Genomic DNA, 14,171 nt, shown 5'->3' on the forward strand with positions numbered 1-14,171 from the left:
ACAAGATTCCGGGTTCGATTCCTGGTCAGGGCACATATCTAGATTGCAGGTTCGATCCCCAGTCGGGACACGGATAGGAGGCAACTGAGGGATGTTTATCTCTCACATTGATGTCTCTCTCCCTTCCTCTCTATCTAAAATCAGTACACATATCCTTAGGTGAGGACTAAAAGAGACAGGGAGAGATTGAGAGAGAGGAAACCTGGGGAAATCAGTGAGGAAAACACAAGAGTGAGATGATGGTGGCCAAGGAACCGGCCGCGTGGTGAGCGCACACCAGGGACCCGGCCGGGCCAGCGCCCTGAGCATCCCTCACCCTGCGGCCATCAGTTTTCTCTTCTGAGCTTGGACCCGATGCAGAGGAATGCTCCTCTCTGAGGTCCTAGTGGCACATGCTGGGGGGGCAGGTTCACAGCCAGGGGCTGCGGGCGGAGGGTGGAAGGGCAGGAGCCACACTCGCTCCTCCACCTTCAGGCGGCACCTGCCCCAGCAGTCTGCCCTCAGAGCTCCTCTGCTAGCAGCTGTCTCCCCACCACTGCCGGGAGGCACAGGGGCCTGGGGTCTTCTCCTTTACCAACTGCACTTTCACTCTTGATCCCTTGACACAACAGCAGCCTCCTAAAGCCTCTGCCGCTGTCCACCTTCCTTCAGCTCCACAATGTTCCGCCTTGTTTCATGGGTTTTTTGCCTTTATCAAATCATTTTCACACCATTTTATTTTTAAAAGAGTTTTATTATTTATTTTTAGGCAGAAGGGAAGGGGGGAGAGAGAGAAACATCAATGTGTGGTGGCCTCTCCAGCGCCCCCTACTGGGGACCTGTCCCCAAACCCAGGGTGTGCCCTGACTGGGAATTGAACCCGTGACCCTTTGGTTCCCAGGCTGGTACTCAGTCCAGTGAGCCACACCAGCCAGGGTCATTGTCCCATCATTTTAGAGGAAAGGAAGAAGAGGAAATATTCTGCCACGTTTAACTATCCATGCCTCTATTTTATTTTAAACTTTGAGAAGAGGCCTATCTAGATGAGGACCCTCTGTTGTTGGGTCAGTCGGGTTTAAACTGGTAGGCTGACAATCCCAGGGCCCAAGAAACAAATGTGGTTTCTTCAGAGTTAGGGTCTTGGTATTGAGTGTCACAAGTGGCAAGAGTCTAGGGCAGCTCCACGCCAGGGAGGGACGTCTTGAGCCTTCAGGAATTAGTTGAGCAACTAAGGGCCTCGGAATGCATGCCCTTCCGAAGGGTTCCATTTCTCCCGACCGTATGTCACTGAACCTACGATACCATCGCTCTAAGACGCACCATTGTTTTTGAACCACTAGGAAAGAGAAAACGTCCATTAAATGAGGACACACTAGCCATTGGTAGGTACATCCTGACTTCGAGATCTGACTTGGAAATACAGCGATTTTGTCGCCTCTCACGATCGTTTAGGCGGATGGGACTCCTTCAGCCCTGGAGGGGGCCCGGCCGTCCTCTGTCCTGCTCTTGGGAGCGGGGATGGGGAGGGCAGCACCTGAGTTTTTCTGTGATGGAGGAAAAGAAATGGAGGAGCGGGTGCTGATTGATTGGACAGAACGGAGAGTCCTCAGCCCGCGGCGGGCAACCACAGTGCACGCGCCCCGCCCTGGCCCCGCCCCTCCGCCCTGGGCCCCGCCCCTTCCGCCCTGGAAGCGTGTTCATTACTCCTTCCACGTCGTTGGTGAGAGGGCCTTTTATCGCGATAGTTCCGTCTTTTCTCCGAAGATCTCCACTAGCACCAACATCGCGCGAGACCGCGGAGGGAACAGCAGCGTGTGGCGCGCTCAGCGGACGCGACGGGTGCAAGATGGCGACGGCAACGATAGCTCTTGTAAGTGAGCTCCTTGTGACTGCGGGGCTTCGCTCAGCTGGCGCGAACGAGTCGTTTGCTCGACCAGGGCACTGAGGGACCCCTGGAGACGCGGCGGTCGCTCGCGGGGCCCCGTGGCCCTAGGTCGCGTGAGGCAGAGGCGGAGTGGGAGCGAAGGGGGGGCCGGGCTGCAGCCCCAGCTTCCGGCCCACGGGCGCTGCTTCCGGCCCGCAGGCAGCTACTTCCGGCGGCGGGCGCGGGAGGGCGGTGCGGCTTGAATGTCCGGGATGCGTTTTGGGTTCCGTACCCTGCGCCAAATCCGGCCCCTTCGCGGGCCTCCCACCAGGCCCTGGCGAGCCGCCGCCGCCTCGGGGAGGAGCCAGGCGGCAGTTGTTCGTCTCTGCCGAAGGGTTGCGCTTGTGGCCCTGACTGGAAGGCGGGGCTTCTGGGAGCGGTGGCGTTTCTGCCGCTTGTGTGAAGGGGAGCGCGGGGCGGGATCAGACCCCGTGGGAAGGGTGGCCCTGGCTCCTCGCATCCGCAGTCGAGAATCTGCTGTCGGCTGATGGTCTGCGGGGAAGTGGTCACTAGCTAACAGGGACTTAATACTGTCACTCCCACTGAGGAAGGGAAAGACGTGCTCTCTTGGAACTAATTTGTTCCAAGCTCTGCGCGAGGACTTGGAGGCACAAGGGACCCTGTTCTGATGGGTTCTGATGGGCACCAGAGCCAGTCCCCACACAGCGTGCCTTATACTGGGTGCCAGAGGGAGCCGTGTGCAGGGTGGTGTGGAGCGAGTAGCATAGATGGGAACCCTACTTACACAACACCCCCGTGGCGGAGTCTCCCTTGACCCTTCCTCTTCCCCACCTTTCCTACGTACCTGACTCCTCTCCAGGACTGTTTGCAGTGACACCTCATTGCGTTATTTATCTGCTACCCTCCTCGCAACCTGCACCCAAAGCGGTGTGGTGAGGGCTGTTTGAGAAGGCATCTAATGTAGATGACTAGAGGGTGGGCCGATAGGGGGGACGTTTGAGGGTCAGGGAGTATACTTAGGCTGCCCCTGCCAGTCGCTGAGTGGGGTCTGACACCCATTGAGGGTGCTGGACCCACTTTGCCTACTGGCACAGAAACTGACCCCTGAGAGAGAGGGGGCCCCAGCTAACATCACTGTCCTCTTAATATGCCCTGCTTCCTGTGGAAGCCACAGGACCAACTGACCCTGGAGAAAGGGAAGTTAGGAAAGATGTGAGGGCTGAGGACTTGATGACTTCTAGGCAGCAGTCGAGAGTTGGGTGGTGAAAGAGAGGGAGGCTAAGGAACAAGGGTGAGACTCCTGGGAAGGTGGAGGAGGAGGCAGGTGAGAGTGCCTGTCTCATGAGGTGCCTGTCTCCCCAATCCTCCTCAGAGCAGTGTGACCACGAAGCCCTGGCCTTGGTGGGCACTAGAGGCTGTGTGAGCAGCACCCGGTGCTCATGGGGGCTGAGGTGTGAACTGGGGCCGTCTCTCAGATGTGGCACAGTGCCAGATGGGTTGGATCACAGCAGAGGGAAGTGAGCAGTAAGTCTGAGCCCTGTGAGGTGGGGCTTTTGATAGGGGTGCTTGTAGCCCATCCAAATCTCAGGAGGCTAGCCTATGCCAGTAGGTACACATAACCTGTAAAGACGCAGGCTAGCTGCCCTAGACTCCAGGAGTGAGGTCCAGCCTGTGGTCTAACATGTTCCTCTTCTAATGGACAGGTTTTTGGAAAGGTTGCTGTTCCCCTGCTGTCCTCTTCTCCATCTTGTGGCCTGTGTGGGCGGAGCCTCTGGTTGCTGTCCTAAGCTTTGGCACAGTGGGAGGCGTTGTGGGGCCCCCCCCCCATACTCGACTGGCAGTGATTTGTGAGGGCAGGTGCAGAAGCGCCTCCTGCTCAGGTGTGCCTTCTGCCTGGGGATTGCAGAAGCAGGCCACGGCCCCTTCCAGGCCCCATCCCCATCCCAGCGGGCTGTAGGCATCTGGGCGCAGGGTGCCTCTTTGACTGCCTGCCCCATTTTCCCTTCCTGCAGCAGCCCAGGCACTCCCGGTTGGAGCCATCATCCTTGGGTTCTGTTTGGCAGGAGGGCTGCACCCTCTCTACGGGTACAGTTGTTTTCTCCTGTAGGTCCCAGCCTGTGCCTGCGTGTCACTTCAGAGTACCTTCCCCCAGCTTTGGGCCAAGCGTGCCCCACTGTTGCTCCTGCCCTGCGCTGGCTTTCTTCTCAGGGCTCATTCGCTGTGCAGTTGTGCTCAGGGGTGCTGGCTTGCGTTCCTCTTGTCTCCCGCCTGTGTTTGCCACATCCACAGTGCCCAGCATGCCACTGGTGAGGGACTGGACGGGGAGGGCGGCGGTGCTGTCCGAGCTTTGACACGGGACACTGTTGATAGGGACTTCCTTAAGCACTGCACATGTGCAGAGCAGCTCAGCTCTGAGTGTCACCCCGGCCCTCAGAGACAGGCCTGAGTCCAGAGCCTGTAGCATGCAAGCCTCGAGTAATTGCTCTACTTGGTTGGTTTCTTAGTGGAAGTAATCCTCTTTAACCTGGGCTGCGGACCAGTGGCGGGGCTGGTGGTTGGGTCCCAGAATCCTGGGGCTGCACTGCATCCAGAGGGGGTTCTCACCCCTCAAGGTACTGCTGTCTGATGCTGGGGGCAAAGCCTTCTGTGTTCATTGCCAGAGGATGACAGCATGTGACTAGCTGTTGTGACAAATGACATTTCCTCCCGGCTCTCCACGTCTGCTGACACCAGGACCCTAGGCTTAGTTTCCGCCCTGGATTGGGTGGGGTGTCCTGGTGGAGTCCCTGGTGGTCCAACTTCTTCCAGAAAGTCTTTTCTCTTATTCCGTCTTTTTCCTTCTTACTGACACTCAGTTTATTTGTGATACACGTAGTTTTAACATACCTGTATGGTGATGAAATAGCTGTATATGGTTGAAGTATAATCACCAGGACCACACTGGTTAACTTCTGATTACTGAAAATACACTTTCATATATGTGTGTGTGTGTGTACACACACACAAAGGCCCTTTGTTTTTTGCTTTTTTAATTTTTTTGCTTTTGTTTTATTTTTCAGCGTGGTTCGCATTCAGCACTGTTTTATGTTAGTGTCAGATGTACAGTGTAGTGGCCCCATTGTGAGCCTTTTGCTCCCAGCCCGGTCCTGTCCCGTGTTGGCTGTCACAGCACTGTGGGACAGCAGGAAGTCATGCACGTGCCCTCCAGTGGTCCCTATTGCCAGGTCCAAGAGGCTGGAGAGCTCCCACAGACCTGAAGTGTCAGCCCTTGCTGAGGCTCTGGGGCTGCCAGGTCCAACTGATCCCACGTCCAGCTGCTGTGGACCTGTGCCTGGGCCCACGTCAGAGGGGCTTCCCTCTTTCTTGACTCTTGGGCACCGTTCCGAAGCAGCAGTGGTGCCGAGTTCAGAGCAGCCCAGGCAGGGTGCAGGGCTGGGGCAGCCACAGCACCGGTGCCCACCGCCACGTCTGAAGTGCAGCTGTGCTTGTGCTGCTGGCCCTCCTGCGGGGCTGGAGGGCCTGAGACATGCTCTGGCTGAGTCGTCCCAGTCTCTGACATTGTTTGTGCCCAGGGCTCCCAAGGGTGGGCGTGGCTGTCCCTCTGCTCCTGTATATCTGCAGGTCTCATCCTTGGGCTGGGAACTTGGCGAGTGCGCTCAGCTCTTGGTCCCTGCTGTTCAGCCTCAGAGAAGGGGGGTGGGGGTGCTGGGGCCCTGTGATGGCTCCTGCTTCCTGGCCTGGGCTGCCTTTGCCTCGCCGCCCTGCTGACTGACACACATGGGGAGCAGCTCCTCTTGTCACTCTGCATAGCGGTGCTCTTTGGCCCCTTCGAGTGCAGGTTGGGGTGTGACCAAGTTCTCAGCTGCCCTCTTTGGAGTTAGAGCCCTGGACAGTGTCACTGCTGCAGGAGCACCCGCACGAGCAGACCACCTGTTTCGCCCAGCCGTTCAGAGGGTGGCCCTCCCCAGAGGTGTCTCCTGGAGGGCCCTGGGCGGCAGGAGAGGAACTGACCTTAGGACCTCAGCTGTGTGGCCAGAGGGCCACTCTAGACCTGATAGAGACCGCCTTTCCTGGGCTCTTTATCCTGTGTCCTCTGGGGACTTGCTGCTGTCCAGGGGTCACCCCAGTTCTACCAGGCCCTGAGCAGCTGCAGGTGTGCTAGAACAATGGGTGGGGGCATGGGGCAGTGTTAGAAGTAGTTAGGGACGCCCTGACTGGGTCGCTCACTTGGTTCGAGTGTGATCCCCATACACCAAGGCTGAGAGTTCAGTCCCCAGTCAGGGCACATACAAGAATCAACCAGTGAGTGCATGGATCAGTGATAGCAAATCAGTGTTTTTCTCTCTCCAAAATCAATAAGTAAAATTGAATTTAATTTAAAGAAAGAAATGTTAAGAGGCCAGGCTAGAGCTGGTCCCTTCCTGTGCCCCTGCTCGGCCTTCCTTGCTTGTCAGTGGGGAGTGGAGCCTTAGCCAGCCAGGAAGACAGGAGGGCCTGGGTGGGTGGGTCTCGTGACTGTCCATTACAGCATCTCCTTCCTGCCTGCAGCAGGTCAATGGCCAGCAAGGAGGGGGGTCCGAGCCGGCGGCGGCGGCAGTGGTGGCAGCGGGAGACAAATGGAAACCGCCACAGGTACTGACCTTAAGCATCCTCGCCCTCAGGCCCGACTGTCCACCCGCCTGCTCGCCCGCCTGCTGTGTGTCCCTGATCCCAGAGAGAGCTGGCCGGGGCCATGGGCACTCTTCTCTGCCTTCTGGGTAGGGGCACCTGCCCTGCCCACCCACACCTGCCCCCCGCCGCCCCAGGCCTGGCTCCAGCTTCCTTGTCCCTGCCTCTCCCTTCAGCGTCTACCTGCTTCTTCTGTGGGTCACAGCTTTGAGAGTGTCCAGGTGCCAGGCAGAGGGTGAGGATGGTCAAGTGGGAGCTGACCTTGAACTGAGTGAGCTCTGAGCCATTGGTGTTGTGCAGAAGGGCCAGCCTGCTGTTCTAGAACATGCAGTGTTGTTGAGAGCCAGAAGGACACATTTTTATTTCAGATCTCTGGTTGAAATAAAATGATAAAGGAGAACGACGTGCAAGGCAAAGCATGAGTCTAGGCGGATTCTGGGTGTGAGGGTGGGTGTGGGCAGACCCTGTCCCGCTCCGGCGCCTGGCCCTCGGCAGTGTCGGGTGGGAGGAGGAGCTGGCCTGTTGTTGCTGGGTGATAGGGCTCTTTGTGCTTCGCCACGGCAGCTCCTGCCTTTGGGAGCTCCAGGGGGGCTTCAGCAAGTGGGCCTTGGGGGCTGGGCCCTCCCCTGGGTCCTGGGCACAATCGTGCAAGGGCTGAGGTATGTGGCCCGGATCCTGGGAAGTTATGAGGGCTGCAGCGATGATGGGTGAGGGGGCCAGGGCGTCCCTTGGCCCAGCCCTCCCCAGCCCTGGCTGGCTGTGCAGCCAGCCATTGGTTGTGGGAGAAGAGCCTTTTGTTTACCAAGACAAAGAGGAGATTGAAAAGTTTCTAAGGGGCTGAAAGGGGGTTGGCATTGCTGACCATGGTGACAGCCTGCTCTAGTGTGCAGCCCCTGGCTTTTGGGGCCTCTCTCCCACTAAAGAGAACTGGGCTTGGGGCCAGCAGGGAGGGTGGAGAGGACAAGGCTCTAGGGACCAGACTGGGTTGTAGAGGGGAGGCCTCCCCCCTCTTTTCCTCTTTGCTGGTCAGGATGGTGGCTGTGGGGCTTTGGGTCAGCCGGCTCCTTTGTGACCCCTCTCTACCTGTGTCCTTCGTCACTCCTGTGCTGGGGACCTGCGTCTCTTCTCTACCGTCCCTCCTGAGGCTGCATGCTGGGAGCTGCAGAACACTCCCTCTCGAGGAGTTGGTGGTGGCCTCTCCTTGCAGTCCCTGGGCAGCCTCAGGCTCCCTGTGCTGGTGGACAGGCAGGTGTGCCCTGACACTCAACACCCACACTCTCTGTGGTCTGGCGGTTGTGCTTCTGTGTATGCAGCTGTGTTGCTCCCTCTGAACAGAGCTGAAAGAGGAGTTGTGACAGGGACGTAAACGCAACCCTAGTAGCAGCCCCTCGAATCTGCAGTAGGCTGTGACCGACCCTCCCAGTGCATTGCCTGGCAAGGATTCTGCTGGGTGTCCAGTCCCTCTGTGCTGCCATGGCTGGTCTGCTCCTGGCCTCTCCTTCCAGGAGGCTAAACATAGTCAGGGAGGAGTTTGGCGGAGGGGCTGGAGCCCTCCTCTGGGCTGCATGTCCTGGGAGAGCGCCCCGGGCTCTCCAGGTGATTGCACAGCGTGCAGGGATGGGGGGTGGAGTGCTGCACGGGCGGGGCGAGGGGCTTCCCGTTCTGCTCCTTCAGTGGTCCCTGGGACTCCTCCCCAGCAGGGAAGCTGAGTCTGGCGGTCTGGGGCCACAACAAGGTAGCAATTGGAGTGAGGAGCCCTGGGCCCTCCAGAGCCCTGACCCCTCCCCTTCTCTTGGGGGCCAGCCAGGGCTTCGCTCTTGCACAGCATGGGACAGAAGTTATGAGGTCAGACTGGCCGCAAGGGCTGGACCCCTCCTGCTACTTGCCACCTGTCTTGGTGGTTCCTACAGAGGCCATTGTGGCCTGGGCCCTGTACCTGCTGCAGCGTGGCTGAGAGCCCTGAGGTGCCTGCCTGCCGCAGCGTGTCCCCTGGTCACAGGTCCTGGGGGAGACCAGCCTCTAGGCCATAGAGGCGAGTGTGTGCCAGGGTCCGTCTGTCCCTGGGAATGGGCCGGAGGCTAGATGCAGTTGGGGAAGACAAGTGGAGTAGGCTTCCTGGGTCCACGCATGGGAGGTCTTGAGCTTGTTGTTAACGGTTTCCCTGCTCCCCACCACTAGGGGACAGACTCCATCAAGATGGAGAACGGGCAGAACACAGCCGCAAAACTAGGCCTGCCTCCCCTGACGCCCGAGCAGCAGGAGGCCCTCCAGAAGGTGAGAGTGTACCTCCCAGGGCAGGCTGGGCGTGGGGAGCCAGAGGGGGTGGAAGAAGGCCCGTTGCCCCACAGGCCGGGCCCCCCAGTGCTCCTCACCACCTTCTCTCGCAGGCCAAGAAGTACGCCATGGAGCAGAGCATCAAGAGCGTGCTGGTGAAGCAGACCATCGCGCACCAGCAACAGCAGCTCACCAACCTGCAGGTGAGCCACCACCCGCCCTCGCCACCCCTCCCCTCCACCTCTTCCTTCTCTTCCTCCTCCTCCTCCTGTGCCTGCGGCCGTCCCCATAAGGTGTTGTGGTTCTCAGTTTCTCAAGGACTCCTTCTTGGGACGCCTGGGTTCCTCCCCGAGCCACCAGTGGCTCAGCCTTACCTGCCTGTTGAGCACCCACAGCCCCTCCCGGTCCCTCCTCTGTGCCTTTGCCCGCTCCCCCAGCCAGCTCCTCTTCTCGGACTTCAGACTGTCGCCTCAGGTTGCCCCCGCACCCCCCTGCTGCACAGGTGACGGTGCAGCCTGGGGGGGGGGTGTTTCTCCCAGTCCCATGGCCTCGGCTGAGAGTGGTCAGGCCCCACCCCTGCAGTGAGTCCAGACCACCTGGCCTGGGGCCTAGGACTGAGAGGACAGGCTGGGGGATGGCCATAGGGCCCTGCTGTAGACCTGTGGCCAGAAGCTGCGGTGAGGCCAGGCGAGGCCGACAGGTGCCCGGGCCTTGAGCCCCTGCCCCCTGCCCAGCCCTAGACAGTCACGCTGCCAGGTAACGCCCTGGCTGCGCCCCATGCTCGTGCACACCCCTCCTCTCATTCCCTCTCCCTTCCTTCTGCCCCAGACGACCAGGCTACGGGGCAAGGTACCTGGGGCTCTGAGGCCCCCCCTGGGCAGGTGCCAGCAGCCGCCACTGGCCGGCCATGTGGGAAGGCAGGCGGGCCTCTTGGCAGGGCGGGGACTCCGGGCCTTGCCGCTGTCTGCGTGAGGTGTGACGAGAGCGGGAGACTGCTCGGCTCCAACAGACTGAACTCTGTCTTTACTGTCTTTCAGATGGCAGCAGTGACAATGGGCTTTGGAGATCCTCTCTCACCTTTGCAATCGGTCAATAGAAATGCTCACTTCTTCCGGGGCTCATGTCCTTAGTCAGGGCTAGAGGGGGGCAGTGTGGCCGAGTGCTGGGGACCTTGCTCCCCGAGCCGGCCCTGCCCGCCAGCTCGGACGAGCGCAGCAGAGCGCCAGGCGTGGCGGGGCCAGTGGTGTGGGCGGGCACCCACCTGGGACCGCCCCGGGGAGGCCTCCATCTGCTCTGAGGGCCAGGTAACTGCAGAGGGCAGCCGGCCAGGAAGGTAGCTGCCCACGCCAGGCCCGCCTGCACCCGTGCCGCCTACACACACGGCGCACACCACCCAGGCCTCCAGCTCCGCCAGTCTCCAAGCTGCCGGCTCTTGGGTTGGGGTCAGGCCCCAAGGAGAGAAGGGTCCTAACTCATGGCCCCATGAGACCCTGGAGGGAGGATGGATGGACAGGGTGGGGGGCTGGGGGACCCGAGCAATTGAGAGAGGGAAGGGCAAGAGCTTGGGCCTTGGGCCTGGCTGTGAGCAAGGGGTAGAGGCCATGGCCAAAATGGGCCAGAGAGGAAGCTGTGGCCATGGCGTTCGCTGCCACGTGCAGGAGCCTGGGAAGGAGACCCCTTCATCCCCTAGAGGCAGGCTGAGGAGGCCAGGGACCCCTCTGGGAACGTGGCCTTTTCTCCTGGGGCGTGCTGCTCTCACAGGGGTGACGAGGCTCTGTGCTCCAGGGCCAGGCAGACCCAGTGTCCCCTCTGGGCGGCGTCTGTCTGGGGAGACATCGGGAGAGGGCTCTCTGCCCACCTGCTTTTGGGCTGCTCCCACTGAAGAGGGGCAATGCTTCTGTCTTGGGGAACTTTGACCCGAGGGGCAGGTGGTTTCCTGTCTCTGGTACCTGTTGTGAGAGGGGACATGGTCCTACCTTTGGGGTCCTTGGTCTCAACCAGGAGCGTAAGGCCTATTTATTGAGCACCCAGCGTGAGGAGGGAGTCCGCTTGGGGGGGAATTCCTACTTTAGGGGAACTATGGGCCATTTTAAGACCCCTCCTCCAGGGAGGGGAGGCCCAGCCTGCCCTAACCTCACTGGTGTCTGAAGAAGGAAACGGGCCCCCGTATGAGGGCAAGGGGCCCTGCTGGTGGAGGGCCAGAGCTGGGGCCCCGTCATCTGTGTCTGGCCTGGGCCTGTGGCCTCTTCCCCAGGCCCAGCTCCTCCTGCCGGCCCACCCCCCACCTGGCACGTTGTGTGTGAGGTGGCAGGGAGGGGAGCCCCTTCCCTGAGGGCTGGGGCGGTCACTGAGCACAATGGGCAAGCTCCCCCGGCACAGAGGCGGTGTCTGCCACGGGCCCGCCAGGCCTGTCACCTCTGGGTTCCCCTGGGCCAGGCCCTGCAGGTTGTGGATATGGGCTCCAGGCAGCTCTTTTTTGTGAGGGGGTCAGGCACAGGGGCCTTGAGATCGTGGAGTCCCTGCCTAAGCTGGTCCTGTACAAGTAGCCATTCTTTCTCTCTGCAGGGAGCCCCCTCTGGGCTCCCGACCTCCCCCTGGGGTCTCTTCTGGGCAGTAGCTGCTGTGTCTTCTGTTCCCCTCTCTTGCCTCCATACCAGTGGGTCCCTCTGGTTGGACTATTCCCCTTCCCTCTTCTGTTGGCACACTTGGTCAGGACCCTGGGAGGGTCTCCCATCCAGCCCAGGCTTCCTGGCCTCCAGACTGGAGGGGTGGGCTGGGTGGGAGGGCACTCAGCCCTGCCTCCCGACCACCTGTCAGCTTTGCTGCCGGTCTGCCAGGGCCTGAACGGGCCAGGGTGCGTCCATGTCCTGCCTTTGGGCCTGGTCTTCCTTCCTGGGGGTAGGGTCCTGCTGACCCTCACCACCCTGTCTGCAAGGGCTGAGCCTGCACCATGCCGCTGCGTGGGGAGCCCTCACCACAACGGTGCTGAGTGGGTGGGCCCGGAGGGGAGTGGGCTACCTAGCCTCCTGCCACCCCGTCACAAGCCAGTGGCACTCTCTCCCCTTGTGTCCTGCTCCAGATGGCAGCTCAGCGGCAGCGGGCACTGGCTATCATGTGCCGGGTCTACGTGGGCTCCATCTATTATGAGCTGGGTGAGGATACCATTCGCCAGGCCTTTGCCCCCTTTGGGCCCATCAAGAGCATTGACATGTCCTGGGACTCCGTCACCATGAAGCACAAGGTGAGATTTGTTCCACCCCACCCCACCCCTGACCGGGGACTCTCCGGGCCTGACAGTGCACCCCTGTGCCCAGGGCTTCGCCTTTGTGGAGTATGAGGTCCCAGAAGCTGCGCAGCTGGCCCTGGAGCAGATGAACTCAGTGATGCTAGGTGGCAGGAACATCAAGGTGAGGACCAGGAAGGCAGGCCTGAGGGCTGGTGCATGGCGTGCTCTGTCCGATCACTCAGGAGACACAGTCACCCCCCAGAAGCAGGAAGTGGCCAAGCCTGGGTTGACTGGGGGCTCTTGGTCTCCTGCTTCTCCCATAGGTGGGCAGGCCCAGCAACATAGGGCAGGCCCAGCCAATCATAGACCAGCTGGCTGAGGAGGCCCGTGCCTTCAACCGAATCTACGTGGCTTCCGTACACCAGGACCTTTCGGATGATGACATCAAGAGTGTGTTTGAGGCCTTCGGCAAGATCAAGTCTTGCACGCTGGCCCGGGACCCCACGACTGGCAAGCACAAGGGCTATGGCTTCATTGGTGAGCTTGGGGAGGCTGAGGCAGGGCCAGGGCTGAGGCCCAGACCGCACCATGGCTGGCCCTCACTGCCGCTCCTGCCCTGCAGAGTATGAGAAGGCCCAGTCGTCTCAGGATGCCGTGTCCTCCATGAACCTCTTTGACCTGGGTGGCCAGTATTTGCGGGTGGGCAAGGCTGTCACACCCCCCATGCCCCTGCTTACACCTGCCACACCTGGAGGCCTCCCGCCAGCTGCCGCTGTGGCCGCAGCTGCAGCCACAGCCAAGATTACAGCTCAGGTGAGGGGTGGTGCAGTTGTGTGGGTTTAATCCTGGGCAACAGGCCCCCAGTCCTTTGGGGACGGACTGGCTCTCTGGGTGGTACAGAATGGAGGCAGGCAGACTGGGTCCTGAAAGTGGCCTCTTGGGTTGCAGGAAGCAGTGGCTGGAGCAGCGGTGCTGGGTACCCTTGCCACTCCTGGACTGGTGTCCCCTGCACTGACTCTGGCCCAGCCCCTGGGGGCTTTGCCTCAGGCTGTCATGGCTGCCCAGGCCCCAGGAGTCATCACAGGTGAGCTTGGGTGGGCCAAGGCTTCTCTCCTTCCCCTCCTCCTCTCCTCTGGGCTGCTACCTCCAGCTGCCCTCAGCTTGCTGGCCTACAAACTCCAGGCCTGGCTCTGCATCCAGGGCAGGCCAGCTGAGGTTGAGTGCGCCTCCCTGAGAAGGAGGTGACTGCTGGACCTGGTGGGTTTGCTGCAGGTGTGACCCCAGCCCGGCCTCCCATTCCGGTCACCATCCCCTCTGTGGGAGTGGTCAACCCCATCCTCGCCAGCCCTCCGACGCTGGGTCTCCTGGAGCCCAAGAAAGAGAAAGAGGAGGAGGAGTTGTTTCCGGAGTCAGAGCGGCCAGAGATGCTGAGCGAGCAGGAGCACATGAGCATCTCGGGCAGCAGTGCTCGCCACATGGTCATGCAGAAGTTGCTCCGCAAGCAGGAGGTGGGCGGCGGGGTGTGCTGGGCAGGGGCGGGTGTGTGGTCTGGCCGCACCAGTGCTCAGCTGTTGTCCCTACCCCAGTCCACAGTGATGGTTCTGCGCAACATGGTGGACCCCAAGGACATTGACGACGACCTGGAGGGGGAGGTGACCGAGGAGTGTGGCAAGTTTGGTGCTGTCAACCGCGTCATCATCTACCAGGAGAAGCAGGGCGAGGAGGAGGACGCAGAGATCATTGTCAAGATCTTCGTGGAGTTCTCCATGGCCTCAGAGACTCACAAGGCCATCCAGGCGCTCAACGGGCGCTGGTTTGCAGGCCGAAAGGTGGTGGCTGAAGTCTATGACCAGGAGCGTTTTGATAATAGTGACCTCTCTGCGTGACCCTGGCCCCACCCCCGGGACTTGTATTTACTCTCCTTTCCTCTGGGTTTTCTAGTGTCTTGGCCCAGCGGCCCGTGCGCATAAAGGTGCAGATGCTGCTGGCCCTGAAGGCCCTTGTGCCGGTGGTCCTGTGCTTCTTGGCTCCGGGGGTGAGGGCGCGTTCTTGGGCTCCCTAAGAAATGAGGTGGGAAGGAGGGGAGGTTCACTGGACCCTGCAGGGGCAGGTTTAGTGCGGGCAGCTGTTCCCTCTGTG

The 14,171-nt window shown here is 60.6% G+C and overlaps 1 protein-coding gene across 6 annotated transcripts; it reads left to right on the forward strand.

The window, feature by feature from the left end:
- Nucleotides 1-1,728: 1,728 nt before the first annotated feature.
- On the forward strand, nucleotides 1,729-14,027 carry PUF60 (poly(U) binding splicing factor 60). 6 transcript variants are annotated; one of them, XM_037166532.2, is made up of 12 exons: nucleotides 1,729-1,849; nucleotides 6,413-6,496; nucleotides 8,711-8,806; nucleotides 8,920-9,009; nucleotides 9,844-9,894; nucleotides 11,886-12,047; nucleotides 12,121-12,213; nucleotides 12,356-12,569; nucleotides 12,655-12,845; nucleotides 12,981-13,116; nucleotides 13,305-13,540; nucleotides 13,619-14,027. In XM_037166532.2, the coding sequence occupies exons 1-12, from the start codon at nucleotides 1,826-1,828 to the stop codon at nucleotides 13,916-13,918; spliced, it is 1,677 nt and encodes a 558-aa protein (XP_037022427.1). In that variant the 5' UTR covers nucleotides 1,729-1,825; the 3' UTR covers nucleotides 13,919-14,027. The 6 variants fall into 6 exon arrangements, with proteins under 6 accessions (XP_037022427.1, XP_037022428.1, XP_037022423.1 ...); XM_037166528.2 differs by having other exon boundaries at nucleotides 1,735-1,849; nucleotides 6,416-6,496; XM_037166533.2 differs by lacking the exon at nucleotides 9,844-9,894.
- Nucleotides 14,028-14,171: the final 144 nt, after the last annotated feature.

Source organism: Artibeus jamaicensis, unplaced genomic scaffold (assembly GCF_021234435.1).
Source record: "Artibeus jamaicensis isolate MK-2021 breed Jamaican fruit bat unplaced genomic scaffold, CSHL_Jam_final scaffold_916, whole genome shotgun sequence".
Lineage (NCBI taxonomy): Eukaryota > Metazoa > Chordata > Mammalia > Chiroptera > Phyllostomidae > Artibeus > Artibeus jamaicensis.